The following is a 13,592-nucleotide window of genomic DNA, read 5'->3' on the forward strand; positions in this document are numbered from 1 at the left end:
CTCTTAAAAGTTTGTGAGAATTTAGGAAATACTCTTATGCACTATCTGATAACTTTTTGAAGCTCTCAAAATTTGAAAATTGTTTTAAATGTTTTTAATTCTAGGAACCTTGCCATCTAAGATACTAACAAAAGTTGGCATGTATCTAAGGATGTTCATTATAGCATTGCTGGTAACAGAAAATAATTAAAAACGATGTCTCAGGACCTCGCTTCCAAGATGATGAAGAAAAGAAGGAACAGTGGCTGTCCCAAAAAGGGCCGTGGCCTCGTGCAGCCTATTCACTGCATGAACGGTGCCCAATGGGCACCCAAGGACAAGGCTATTAAAAAGTTTGTCATTCAAAACATAGTAGAGGGAAAAAAAAAAAAGAGCGGGACCAGCAGTTAGCATAATGGCTATGTCACTGAACTCCCATTATGGTACAAGTCTCGGACCCAGTGGCTTAAACTCACGCCAGGCGCGTGTGCGTGCGTGCCCAAGATCCCAAGAGAATGGAGGAGAAGGGATTGCGGCGTGGCCATCCCCCGTGGCTGGGGGGGGGGGGTGATACCTTTTTTTTTGGAAAGCCCATCGCCCCAAAAAAAAAAAAAAAAAAAAAAAAAAAAAAAAAAAACCATAGTAGAGGCCATAGTTATCAGGGACATCTTCGAAGCAAGTGTCTTTGATGCCTATGTGCAACCTGAGCTGCATGTGAAGCTACATTACTGTGTGAGTTGCGCCACTCATAGCAAGGTAGTCAGGAACCGATCTGGTGAAGCTTAGCAGGACCGAACTCCCCCATCCTGATTTAGACCTGTGGGTACAGCCCCTCACCCTCCACTAAAGCCCATGTAAGGAGCTAACTCTTTAAGGACTGAAGAACTATCCACTGGGAAAAAATAAAATGCAAATTATACATTAAAAATAAATAAATAAATAACAACCTAAGTGGGGCCAGGAGGTGGTACAGTGGTTAAGGCAGCTGGATCTACATGGCCGTCTGCATGGTTTGAGTCTTGGACCCAGTAGCTTGAGAAATGCAGGCATGTGTACATGTGTACCCAAAATCCCAAGAGGAGAACTGAGGAAGAGGGACTGTGCTATAGCCATCCCCTTGGGGGATGATTTCTCACTTTTTCTCCAACCTCCTAGCAAGTACTCGTACCCTATAGCAAACTATGGGGTTGTGACATAATTTTCTATGCAAAAGTCATGACATATTTTTCTATGCAACAATGCGTTGTGACTTTTGCAATAAACCAAAAATATAAAACAAACAAAAATGAACACAGTCTATATAGCCATTCAGTATCCTGGAGATTCACATGTACTGAAAGTACTGAAATACAAGATGGCTGCAAAGGTGAGAAAAACACACAGAGCACAACGTGAGACCACGAGTTGCATATATGTACACACAGTACAAACAGGAAAATGTGGAAAGATGCAAACGTAACTGTTACGAATCACTACTCCTAGTATAAGACATTACAAAGGGGGAAATAGAGACTTTAATTTTTTTTTTTTTTTTTTTTTTTACGTTTTTGCTGTAGTATGTGTGTGCTCACCCAAGAGAGAAAGGGACAGTGAGAGGAAAAGTGAGAAATCACCCCCTGGGGAAATGACCACACAGAAATCCCTTCTTCCTCCATTCTCCTGGGATTTGGGGCATGTACACACATGTGCCTGGCATGATTTTTAAGCTGCCAAGTCTGGGACTCAAACTGTAGTTGACCATTTGGGAGTCCAGCACATTAACCATTATGCCACCTGCGGGCCCTGAGACTTGAATTTTTAAAATAAAACAGATACCTTCTATAGTATCAACAAGCTTTGCCTAACAAAAAATTGTGTCAACAAAATATCCACCCAGGGGCCAGTAGATGGTGTGGTTAAGCCACAGACTCTACATAGCCAACCAGAGTTCAAGACCTGGTCCTAGAGGCTTGAAAATCACCCTGGGTGTGCAGGCATGCCCAGAATGCCAGGAGGAGAATGGATGAGAAGAGCTGTGGTATGCCCATTCCCCCTGGGGGTAATTTCTCACTTTCCCTCTCTCTGTCTCTGTCTGTTTCTAGGGAGTGCACAGCCTATGGCAAAAATCTTTACAAAAATAAAAAAATAATCCTATACATAGCAGACAATGTTATAAAGTTGTTTCAAACCCACAGATTGGCTAACATTTTACCTCATGATACAAATAGCTCTTTAAATAGAAAGAAGTAACACTCAACAATTTCCATTTCTGCATTCTTTATGAAAGGTCAGTGAAAGTATTTACCTTGAATAACTTCAACAACATTGCAGTTTGGATTTATGCTTCCAATGTGTTTTCGATGAGAGGGACTTCCTTTGCTCTTTCCACCAAACAATAAAGCTGTCAAAACATAAAAACAGGGGCCAGAAGTGCTTCCACACAGCCAACCACAGTTCAAGTTCCAGACCTTGTGGCTTGCTCTCTTTTTCTCTATAGTACACATGCTCTATAGCAAATTAAAACAATAATAACAACAATATATAAAATAAAATTAAAAATAATTTTAAAAATTATGCAGCAGAGCATAAGGGTTAAGGCACTGGACTCCCACATGACCAGCTGTGGTTCAAGTCCAAGACCCAATGGCTTAAAACACACCAGGCACATATGCATGCATGCCCATAATCACAAGAGAAGAATGGAGGAGGAGGGATCAAGGTCTGGGCACCCACAGGGGGCGAGGGGGGGAACAGTGTCTTGCTGTCTCTCCAGTGAGCACATGCACCCTATAGTAAAAAATCTCTTTCTCTAAATAAATAAATAAAAACAAAATAAGCTAACCAACCTAATGTCCTTTTCCAGATTTAAATACTATTTCTCTAAGTGGTACCAAATAGTGAAACAAATATTTCTCAAGCATAAACATAGTATTTTACATTCAATAAAACTATATCCTTTATAATCTATTTACTTTTTTTCAGTAAGTCAAAGAATAAAACTAATGTTCTGCCTAAAGAGACATTTTTGGAGCCAGCAGGTGGTGCTATGGTTAAGATGTTGGACTCCTACATGGCTAACCATGGTTCAAGTCCCAGGCCTGGTGGCTTGCTTTCTCACTTTACCTCTCTTTCTCTCTCTCTTTTTCTTTCTCTCTCTCTCTGGTGAGCACACATGTGCCCTCTAGCAAACTTAAAATAATAATAATAATAATAAATGTTAAAGAACTTTTCTAAATAGACTTAAAATATACCAACACATTTTATTTTGCTGCTTTTCTCGGCATTACGACACTTACAGTGCTGATTGAGTAACATTCTAATTGAAATGCGACTCATGTAGAATCGATCCAAAAAGTACTGAACATTCTGGCTGGTGACAGGATCCACTCCGAAGCTCTCCTTGTATTCAATCACACCCTGGGCCATCGTGGGAATGACATCATTGTGTCGGTTCCTGATCCGTATCACAGTATCTGTAAAGCTGAACAAACCCCATCTGTCAAGACAGCCAAATACTGTGACAAGAGCATTGAACACTAAAATATAAGTTTAACCAACGGCTTTAGCAAGAAGCTTCTAATTCATCACAAGGAATATCAACATGTTCTTTTTTATACTTATTTCAATATATTTTATATCATAAAACATATGAACCCATGAAGGTATAAGGACCTCCAAAATAAAGCTTTCAAAATTCAATTCTTATCTTGGACTCCTAACAGTAGAGGTGTCACAAGACACAATTCTAAAAACATAGGGGTTTTCTTTAACCATTATCAACTACGGTGATCTGTACCCTCAGCATGAAGGACATTTCGGATAACAGAAGACAGAGTACTTGCACCTAGGGAACACAGCATCATAAGGAATCGAGATGAATAAGCCAATAAAGCCTGGCTGTTTTGGAACTTTTCCTTAGGGTGCAAAGGAAGAACCACTTAGAAAAAAGCAGACTGCCACCCGGTGGTATGGTGATTAAGGCAGCTGGATCCCACGTGGCCAACTGGGCAGTTTGTGTCTGCGCTCAGAAGCTTGAAAAACACGCAGAGCATGTGTGCCATGTGCTCAAAGTCCTGAAAGGAAAGAGAAACGGGGTAGAAGGGATTTGTGATGTGGCCATTCCCCGTGTAGAGGTGCTTTCTCACTGTCCATTCTCTTTCTCTGTCTCAGGCCAGCACAAATGTCCTCCGGCAAAAAAAAATGTAGAAAAGCATTCTAATTTTATTCATCCTGCAGGTTTACAAAAGGGAAGAAGTATTTAAAGAAAAATTTTCAAATCGTCCCAACTTCCTATTTCTGTCATTTACAAGATTTCTCATGGTTAATTTATAGAGGGATAAAAAAGAAAGAAGACTTAATTATGAAGTAACAAAGCCAATCTGTTAACACACCCATCAGAATTTACACTTCCAAATGAGTATTTCCCCATTCAAAGTCATCCTGAGGACTATTAACTTATTCCCATGGTGTTCCCACTGCTTGAAACATTTCTGGAATTCCTACTTTGTAATTACCTTCAAAATCAAACTGTTAAGCTAAAGTACAAACAAAACTCTTAAAAAACAACACAGTTTCATTCTAGTCACCACTTTGTTTACTTTATCGCTCTGAGAAAAGCATATTGTTCTGCTTGACACCTCACCTTATTTTCTAGGTTCAGCTATGAATGTCTAACCATTGTTGGAAGGTTCTATAATACATACTTTTAAATGACACTGCATGGGTCTAAATCCTGGTCCTACCATCTGCTAGCTATGTGATGTCAAGTTAGTCAGTCTCTGTGCACAAACAACATTATTACAATAGAGTTGTCTTAAGATTAAATGACAGACCAGCAGATGGCTTGATGGCTTAATGGTTATATTGCTGCACTCCCTCGTAGTTGACTATGGTTCAACTTTCGGACCCAGTGGCTTAAAACTCACACTGGGTATATGTGCCCAAAATCCGAAGAGAATGGAAGAGAAGGGATTGTGGCATGGCTATCCTCCCTGGGGGGGGGGGATTTTTTGCTTTCTGTCCTTCGGGCAAGTGCATATGCACCCTATAGCAAAAATATCTTTAAAGATAAAAGATTAAATGGCATAATTCACGTGAAGTCTGCATCATACATAGTAGGGAGTAAACGCTAGCTGAATGCTATTTTCTGACCAAAACTATGTTTAAAAAAATGAAGCACTTGGTCAGCAGGTGGTATGATGGTTAAGGTGCTGGAATTCCCCTAGCCAACGATGGTTCAAGTCCCAGGCCTGGCAGCTTTCTCATTTTCCCTCTCTTTCTGTCTCTCCCTGGTGAGCACCAGTGCCCTATCGCAAATTAAATAATAATAATAATATTAAATAATTATTTTTTTAAAATGGCATTAGGGCCAGACAGTGGCACAGCAGTATAACTCAATGCTCTACGAACCTACCTGCACAGGAAGCTCTGGTTTGGGTCCGGAGACCTCCTTGAGTACACCAGGTACATGAGTGCCTATGATCCTTGGCTGGCTAAAACTGGAAATGGACTGTGGTATAGGTACCCTGTTGGAGGGGCTGGCTTTCTCTCTCTCTCTCTCACTTGTAGAAGAAATAAATAAACTTAAAAAAAAATTTTTTTAGGGGTTCGCAGGTGGCATGGTAGCTAAAGCACTGGATTCCCACATGGCCAAATGCAGTTTGAGTTCTGTACCTGGTGCCTTAAAAATCACGCCTGGCAAGTGTGCATGCATGCCCAAAATCCCAAGAGGAGAATGGAGGAAGAGGGAATGCAGTGTGGCCAGCCCCCCTGGCGGGTGATTTTTCACTCTCCCTCTGTCTTTCCCTCTCCAATGAGCGCATGTACCCTATGGCAAAAACGAACAAACAAAATTTAAAAATTACAGATAGAAATGTTGGGTCAGCCAACATTTATTCTACATTTTACACACATTCGAGTTTTTATGAAACAAAAAGTAGAAGGTGCACATTTTCTCCCACTCTTACAGTGGTGAGGCAACACTTCACGATGCTAAGCCACACAGGAAGGTCCCAGGCTCATGTCCTGGGGTCAATCTGCACACACTAACACATGCCCATGACCCTGCTGCCTGAGGCCGGGGATCGAGAGTGGTGAAATGACCCTACTGGGGATATCCCTTCTCTTGCCTTAGAAAAAAATAAGAACTGAAAAGAAAAAGCAATAAAGCACTGGCCAGCTGCAACAGCATGCACTGGCTTATGCTGCTTCTCAGGAGGTGGAGGCCACATAGGAGTTCCAAATTCAAGTCCAGGTGCTGAGTGTGGTGGTGTGTCTGTAGTCCCAGTGAGTCAGGAGGCTGAGGCAGCAGGATTGCAACTGACAGAGTCCCTGCCTAAAAAAATGTTAAGAGATCCAGTCCTGGTGCTACATAGGTAGTGCCACCACTTGAGAGGCGGGAAGCTTCACAGTAGGCACAGGTGAGTTCCTGAACCAACCCGAACAAGCCGGGTGTGGCTGTGCACACCTGAGATCCTAGCTAATGTGGAGCTGCGCAGAAGGATTGAGACACAGCAAAACTGTCAAAAATACCTATCTTAGGGGCTGGCAAATGGCATGATGGTTAAGGGCACCAGATTCCCACATGGCCGATCACGGTTCAAGTCCCGGACCTGGTGGGTTGCTTTCTCTCTTTCTCCCTCTCTGTCCCTCTCTGGTTAAATTAAAATAAATAAATAAATAAAGTTAAATAAAATAATTCTTAACCACTACACTATTGGCTGGTCCCAATAAAATAATTATTATTTTTTGGGGGGAGGGGTTTTTGCTATAGGGTGTGTATGCTCAACAGACAGACAGAGAGAGACAGAGAGACAGAAAGTGAGATATCACCCCACAGAGGGGATGGCCATGCCACAATCCCTTCTCCATTCTCCTCTCGCGCCTGGCGTGAGTTTTAAGCCACCGGGCAGGGACGCAAACCGCGGTGGACTACGTGGGAGTCCAGCGACATAGCCATTACGCTAACTGCTGGTCCCAAAATAATTCTTAAAAAAAAATCTTTCTCAGGAACCAGCAGTTAGCGTAATGGCTATGTCGCTGGACTTTCACGTAGTCGATTGTGGTTCGCGTCCTGGACCCGGTGGCTTAAAACTCACGCCGGGCGCGTGTGCGGGCGTGGCCAAGATCCCGGGGAAAAAAAAAAATCTTTCTCTGCCTCTCACTATTTCCCTGTCCCCCCCTCTCTCTTTCATCAAGGGAAAAAAAAGTATTGCTACCTTCTTTAAAAACAGACCCAGGGGGGACCAGCAGTTAGCGTAATGGCTATGCCGCTGAACTCCCACGTAGTCGACCACAGTTTGCGTCCTGGACCCAGTGGCTTAAAACTCATGCTGGGTGCATGTGCATGCATGCCCAAGATCCCGAGAGAAGAATGGAGGAGAAGGGATTGCAGCATGGCCATCCCCCCAGGGGGTGATTTCTCGCTTTCTGTCTCTCTGTCTCTCTCTGTCTGTCTGGCGAGCGCACGCGCCCTATAGCAAAAATCTCTCCAAAAAAAAAAAATTAAACAGACCTAAAAATGAGTAACCTAACAGACTGAGGATGAGAGGAGGTTGTTAAGTTCTGAGCAATGTTCATTGGCATAAGTCTGAGGAGATAAATTGAATTGACCAATCCTGGTACATGAGTTAGCAAACCAGTCATATTGTTTACGTTTTCTTACAGATCACAAGTCATAAACTGGAGACCTCAAATCATATTTCTGTAGGTTCTCAGGTAAAAAAAAAAAAATTAATTAGTTGCTAATCTTCAAAAATTGAGAGATTTTAGATTAAAAGTCTAAACTGGTAGCTTTCCTCTAAATGAGAAAAAAATCCGACAGTCTAGGCAGCATTTCTGTGTGTAAGGGTCAGCTGGAGCTGAGAGTGGCCGTCCTTAGAAGGAGCACTGATGATCCAGGTTAACAGTCCAAGTGGCACAAAGGCCATGTCATCATCACATTTGAACTTGGTGTTCTGTTACGGTAACGAGGACATGAAGCATTTCTGGCGTCCAGTCCAATTTACTGATTTATGGTGCTTGCCTTGTTGGTATCAAGCTGCTAAGATATATACTACAATACGTTCAAAAGCAGTGGGAACTTCAAAATTAACCAATTTCCTTGAATTGATCTAATACATCCAAATGTATTCTTAGTACATTTACTTTTTGTTTTGAGAGAGATTTTTGCCATAGGGCATGTGCATTTGCTGGAGAGACAGAGAGAGACAGAAAGTGAGAAATCACCCCTTGGAGGGATAGCCACACCACAGTCCCTTCTCTTCCATTCTCCTCTCATACCCAGTGTGAGTTTTAGCTGCCAAGTCCATCTCAAACCGAGACTATGTAGGAGTCCAGTGCCTTAACCACTATGCCATCTGCTGGCCCCAGCACATTTACATTTTATTTAAAATGATGTTGGCATGGTGGTTAAGGCACTGTGGACTCCCACATGGCCAACCACAGTTTTAGACCCAGACCGGGTGGCTTGTTTGCTCACTCTCTACCGTTCTCTTTCTCTTCCTCTCTCTCCCTCCCTCTCCCTCTCTCCCTCTCTCTGTCTCTGTGGCCAAATTAAAAAATAATAATAAATAAAATGGAATAAATAATGCTTTTAAAAAATATATTCATAATTGTGTTCAGTGTACTTACTCATAAATAGCTTTAGCATCATCAGCACTTTTGTCCTTAAAATCAAGAAGTTCCTGGAGACTCTGAATATACCTAAAAAATACAAATCAATAAGGTAAGTTAGTTCCTTTACATTCTGAAAGTTCATTATTATGAAAATTAGCTCAAAAGCCTTTTTTTTTTCTTTTTTAGGTTTTTGCCATAGGATGCATACATTCCCTGGAGAGAGGCAGAAAGAGAAAGTGAGAAATCACTCCGCCAAGCCCCCTACCCCCTGTGGGGGTTGGTCACACCACAATCCACAATCCCTTCTCCTCCATTTTCCTCTCATGATTTTGGGCACTTGCACACATGTGCCCAGCATGATTTTCCAGTTGCCCAGGTCCAGGATTCAAACTGTGGTCAGCCATGTGGGAGTCCAATGTCTTAACCACCATGCCACCTGCTGACCCACAAATGCCATTTTTATAATTTTTCATTTTGAATACTTCATTAGAGCCAGCAGGTGGCACAGTGGTTAAGGTGCTGGACCACAAACGGCCAACTCTGTGGCTGAGTCCTGGACATAATGGCTTGAAAAACACACCAGGTATGTGCGCATGTGTGCCCACAATCCTGAGATAAGCATGGGAAAAAAAGAATTGCAGTTTGGCCACACCCCGAGGCATGATTTCTCACTTTCCCTCTCTGACTCTCTCTGGTGAGTACATAAGCCCAATATCAAAAACTAAACAAAACAAAACAAAAAAAGAATGTTGGGCTAATCAAGGTTGAGTATCTTTTACACTCATTCAAGTTTTCACAAAACAGAAGTAGAAAGTTCACATTTTCTCCTAAAAGCATAGGCCAAATTTTATTTAAGAATGTTAGTATTTCCAGGACTGGCAGGTGGCTTGATGGTTAAAGGTGCCGGACTCCCACATGGCTGACTATGGTTTGAGTCCAACCTGGCAGCTTGGTTTCTCACTTTCCCTTTCTCTCTCTGGTCAAATTAAAAAATAATAACAACAAATGGAATTAAATAAATAAATAATTCTTTTTTAAAAAGAATATAGTATTTCCTACTCTTTTAAAAGTTATATACCCTAGGGAACCAGCAGTTAGCGTAATGGCTATGTCGCTGGATTCCCACGTAGTCGACCATGGTTCGGCCCGGACCCAGTGGTTTAAACTCAATGCCGGGCACGTGTGCGTGCGTGCCCAAGATCCCAAGAGGAGAATGGAAGAGAAGGGATTGTGGCGTGGCCATCCCCCCTGGGGGGTGATTTCTTGCTTTCTGTCTCTGTCTGTCTGTGTCTGTCTGGCGAGTGCACACGCCCTATAGCGAAAATCTCTCAAAAAAAAAAAAGGTATATACCCTAAAAGAGACCAACAGATGGCATAATAGTTTATCACTGGACTCCCATATAGTTGACGGCAGTTCAAGTCCTGGACCTGGAGCCTTGAAACTCATGCCTAATGTGTGTGCATACATTCCCAAAATCCCCAGAGGAGAATGGAGAAGAGACTAGGACATGGCCATCCCCCCTGGGGGGGTGATTTCTCGTTGTCTCTCTGTCTTAATGGTGAGCGCCTGTGCCTTATAGCAAAAATCTCTTTTAAAAAAAAAGTTATATACCCTAAAATAGTTCGGCTTTTTAGATTTTTTTTATCCATATGGCATGTACAGTTGCCAGAGAAAGACAGGCATGAGAGAGAAAGTGAGAAATCACCCCCCACGCACACCACAGGAGGATTGGCAAGGAAGAAATCGTTTCTCTTCCATTCTCCTCTCAGGATTTTGGGCATGTATGCACATGTGCCTGGTGGGTGTTTCAAGCCTCCAGGTCCAGGACTAGGACTGTGGAGCCGGCCATGTGGGATCCAGAGCCTTAAACACCATGTGGCCTTCTGCCCCAGCTAAAATAATTTTTAAACTTTGAAAACTTACCACTGAGACCAGCAAATGGCATAACAGCTACATCACTGGACTTCCACATAGTTGACCACGGTTCGAGTCCCGGACCTGGTGGCTTGAAATTCATCCCAGGAGAAGGGACTGTGGCGTGGCCATCACCCTGGGAGAGATTCTACCTTTCTGTCTCTCTGTCTCTCCAGTGAGTGCATGCACCCTATAGCAAAAATCTCTCTCTCAAAAAATCCAAAAAACTTACCACTAACCTTTAAAGTATCAACACTGATGATGATGAAACCTGACTCAGTCACCAATAACTGTGTCACCTGGGGAAATGACTTAACTCATTTTAGTCTCAATAAAATGAGAACCAGACTATCACTCTAAGAATGTATTGATTAACTTAAATGTTTGTGCTTTAAAACCTTAATTTTAAGGTCAGCCAGTGGCAAGGTGGGTAAGGTAGCTAAATCCCACATGGCTAACAGCATAAAAACCTGGAATTGTTTGCTTGAGAAATACGCTGGGTGTGTGTATGTGCATACATCAAATCCTAAGATTTGGAGGGAAGAGATGGAGAAGAGACTGAGGCATGACCATTTCCTAAAGGGAGTTCTTTTCCTCTCTCTCTGTCTCTCTCCAGCAAGTACGTGGGCTCTCTGGCAAATTTAAAATAAACAAATAAATAAATAAAAGACAAGCATCTCAATTTTAGATGCCTATGTTCAAGCAACCACAATTTACTAAAAGTCTTCAATTTACCATTTTCTTTTAAAAAGAAATGAACAAAATCACAAAAGTCACAAAAGCACAGGCTTTAAATGTACCTAACAAATTAAGGTAGCATAGCACCTGTTAAGGAAGGAGCACAATGCAGACAGCCAAGGCCAGATGACTTGCTCAAGGTCATGCAGCCACATACAATGGCACTACAGAGCCAGAGCTAAAAATATCTTCTACCCTTCCATTATCTTCTTTTTTTTTTTTTTTTTCCATTACCTTCTTCAAAAGGGTAAGCAAGGTCTGCTTGGCTTGTCTGTACTCACTAGTATTTACAACCCCTCTAATGTGGCAGGAGAAATGAAATGTTCCAAAAATTTGTAAAGCTGGGCCAACTTACGGTGTGGTGGTTAAGACAGCAGGATCTCACACAGCCTATTGTGTAGTCAGAGCACTGGACCTGGCAGTTTGAAAAACACACTGGGCTCAGGGCCAGCAGGTAGTGTGGTGGTTAAGGTGCTGGACTCCCACATGGCTGACTGTGGTTCAAGTCCTGGACCTGGTAGCTTGCTTTTTGACTTTCCCCTTCTCTCGCACGCTGTCTCTTTGGTCAAATTAAAAAATAATAATAAATAAAAATTAAGTTAAAAAAGAGGAAAAAAAAAAAAAGAATAGCATAATGGGCTATATGTACGTAGGTGCCCACAATCCGAAAAGGAGAAAGAAATGGAGAAGGGATTGTGACACGAGCATGCCCCATGGGGATGCTTTCTCAATTTCTCCCTCTCCTTGTCTTTTCACTGGGGCACACTGGCAAATAAATAAATAAATAATTAATTAATTATAAACTCACATGTTGGTTTGGAAAGCGGTTTCTGACACATAAAATGCCTCACTGCACCCCAAAGTCAAGTGGTTTGGATAGCTGTCATTTTGTTTTAACCATTAATTATTTTTCATATTCATAAAAAGAAAAGCTATGTTCTTTATTCATATTTGAATGCCTATTATATGCGAGGCAAAGAGTAGATTTCAAAAAAAAGCATATTCCATTTTCAGTAAAAAATGTTTTAAAAAAAGGAAGAAGCTTCTATGGAAAATTATAATATATTTCCTCCTTGGGACCAGCAAGTGGCATGGTGGTTAAGGTGCTGGACAGTCCCACATGGACGATTACAGTTCAAGTCCTGGACCCAGTGGTTTACTTTCTCACTTTCCCTCTCTTTCTGTATCTCTGTATGATCAAATTAAAGATAAATAAATGAATGAATAAATGAATAAAGTTAAATAAAAATAATTATTTAAAAAATATTTTCTCTTTTATTTTCTATCATAATTCCCAAATAAATGCCTCACACATAAGCCACATTTATAACTGTTTCATACTACACTAGATAGCATCTGATTGTCATGTATACATCAGGCATATTTCTTTCACTTTTTGAAAATTGATATTAGGGCACTTCTTCCACAAACTATAAAGCCTACAAAAAGAAAACTAGGATCTCCATGAATTACAATTGAGAAGTATTTTGCAGCAAAAAATTTTCAATTTTTCCCTTTAAGACTTAATTCTGTCCATCCTCTTTGTTTGAAATTTACATTGCTAAAGAGAATACTACTTTTAAATTAATAACATTAACCAAAAAAACTTTAGTCATTTTGGGGAAGAGAGATCAGCTTCTGCATGACTCAAATAATTTTTAACTATTTTAAAATGGAAGAATAAAAAGGTTTTTTTCTTTTTTTGGAGAGGTTTTTGCTACAGGGTACATGCGCTCACCAGAAAGACAGAGAGAGACAGAGAGATAGAAAGCAAGAAATCACCCCCTGGGGGGATGGTCACGCCACAATCCCTTCTCCTTGATTCTCCTCTCGGGTTCTTGGGCACACATGCACACACGCCCGGTCTGAGTATAAGCCACTGTGTCTGGGGACTAGAACCGCAGTTGGCTACATGGGAGTTCAGTGACAGCCATTACGCTAACTGCTGGTCCTAAAAGTTTTAATATTTGTAATTTGTAAAAAGATATACCTCAACATAAGATTTAGTTTATTAAAAATATATATACCATTCAATACATCTAATTCTGACGACAGCATAGTGTAGCAGAAACAGACATATCTGGGTTTGAATCCGAGCTCCATTATCAGTGGCACTGCCTTAGCCAAAGGACTTAACATTTACGTGCCTCAGTTCCTGTCTGAAAAATGAACACAGTAATACCTCTAGGCCAGCCAAGGTTAAGGGAGCTGGACCCCACCTGGCCATGGAGGCCTAGAAGCTTGAAAAACACACAAGATGTGTGTCAAGCATCTCAAATCCTAAAAGACAGAGAACTGGAGAACGGATTATGGGTGACCTAGGGCACATTAGGGGGAACTTTCTTCCTCTTCCTCTCTTTCCCTC

At 41.5% G+C, this 13,592-nt stretch overlaps 1 protein-coding gene across 2 annotated transcripts in view; it reads right to left on the minus strand.

Annotated features, from left to right (window-relative positions):
• PDK1 (pyruvate dehydrogenase kinase 1) overlaps positions 1-13,592 on the minus strand; it is a 32,573-nt gene that overhangs the window by 16,162 nt on the left and 2,819 nt on the right. For both annotated transcript variants that reach the window (XR_333463.3, XM_006141470.3), the window contains exons 3-5: positions 8,590-8,661; positions 3,255-3,439; positions 2,264-2,359 (exon numbers count right to left, since the gene is read on the minus strand). Coding sequence is in view for 1 of the 2 variants with exons in the window: in XM_006141470.3 (XP_006141532.3) it covers positions 2,264-2,359; positions 3,255-3,439; positions 8,590-8,661 (353 nt within the window). In the remaining variant the exon portion in view is untranslated. The remainder of the gene's footprint in view (positions 1-2,263; positions 2,360-3,254; positions 3,440-8,589; positions 8,662-13,592) is intronic.

This window comes from Tupaia chinensis, unplaced genomic scaffold, assembly GCF_000334495.1.
Source record: "Tupaia chinensis unplaced genomic scaffold, TupChi_1.0 Scaffold000056_1, whole genome shotgun sequence".
In the NCBI taxonomy this organism is placed as follows: domain Eukaryota; kingdom Metazoa; phylum Chordata; class Mammalia; order Scandentia; family Tupaiidae; genus Tupaia; species Tupaia belangeri.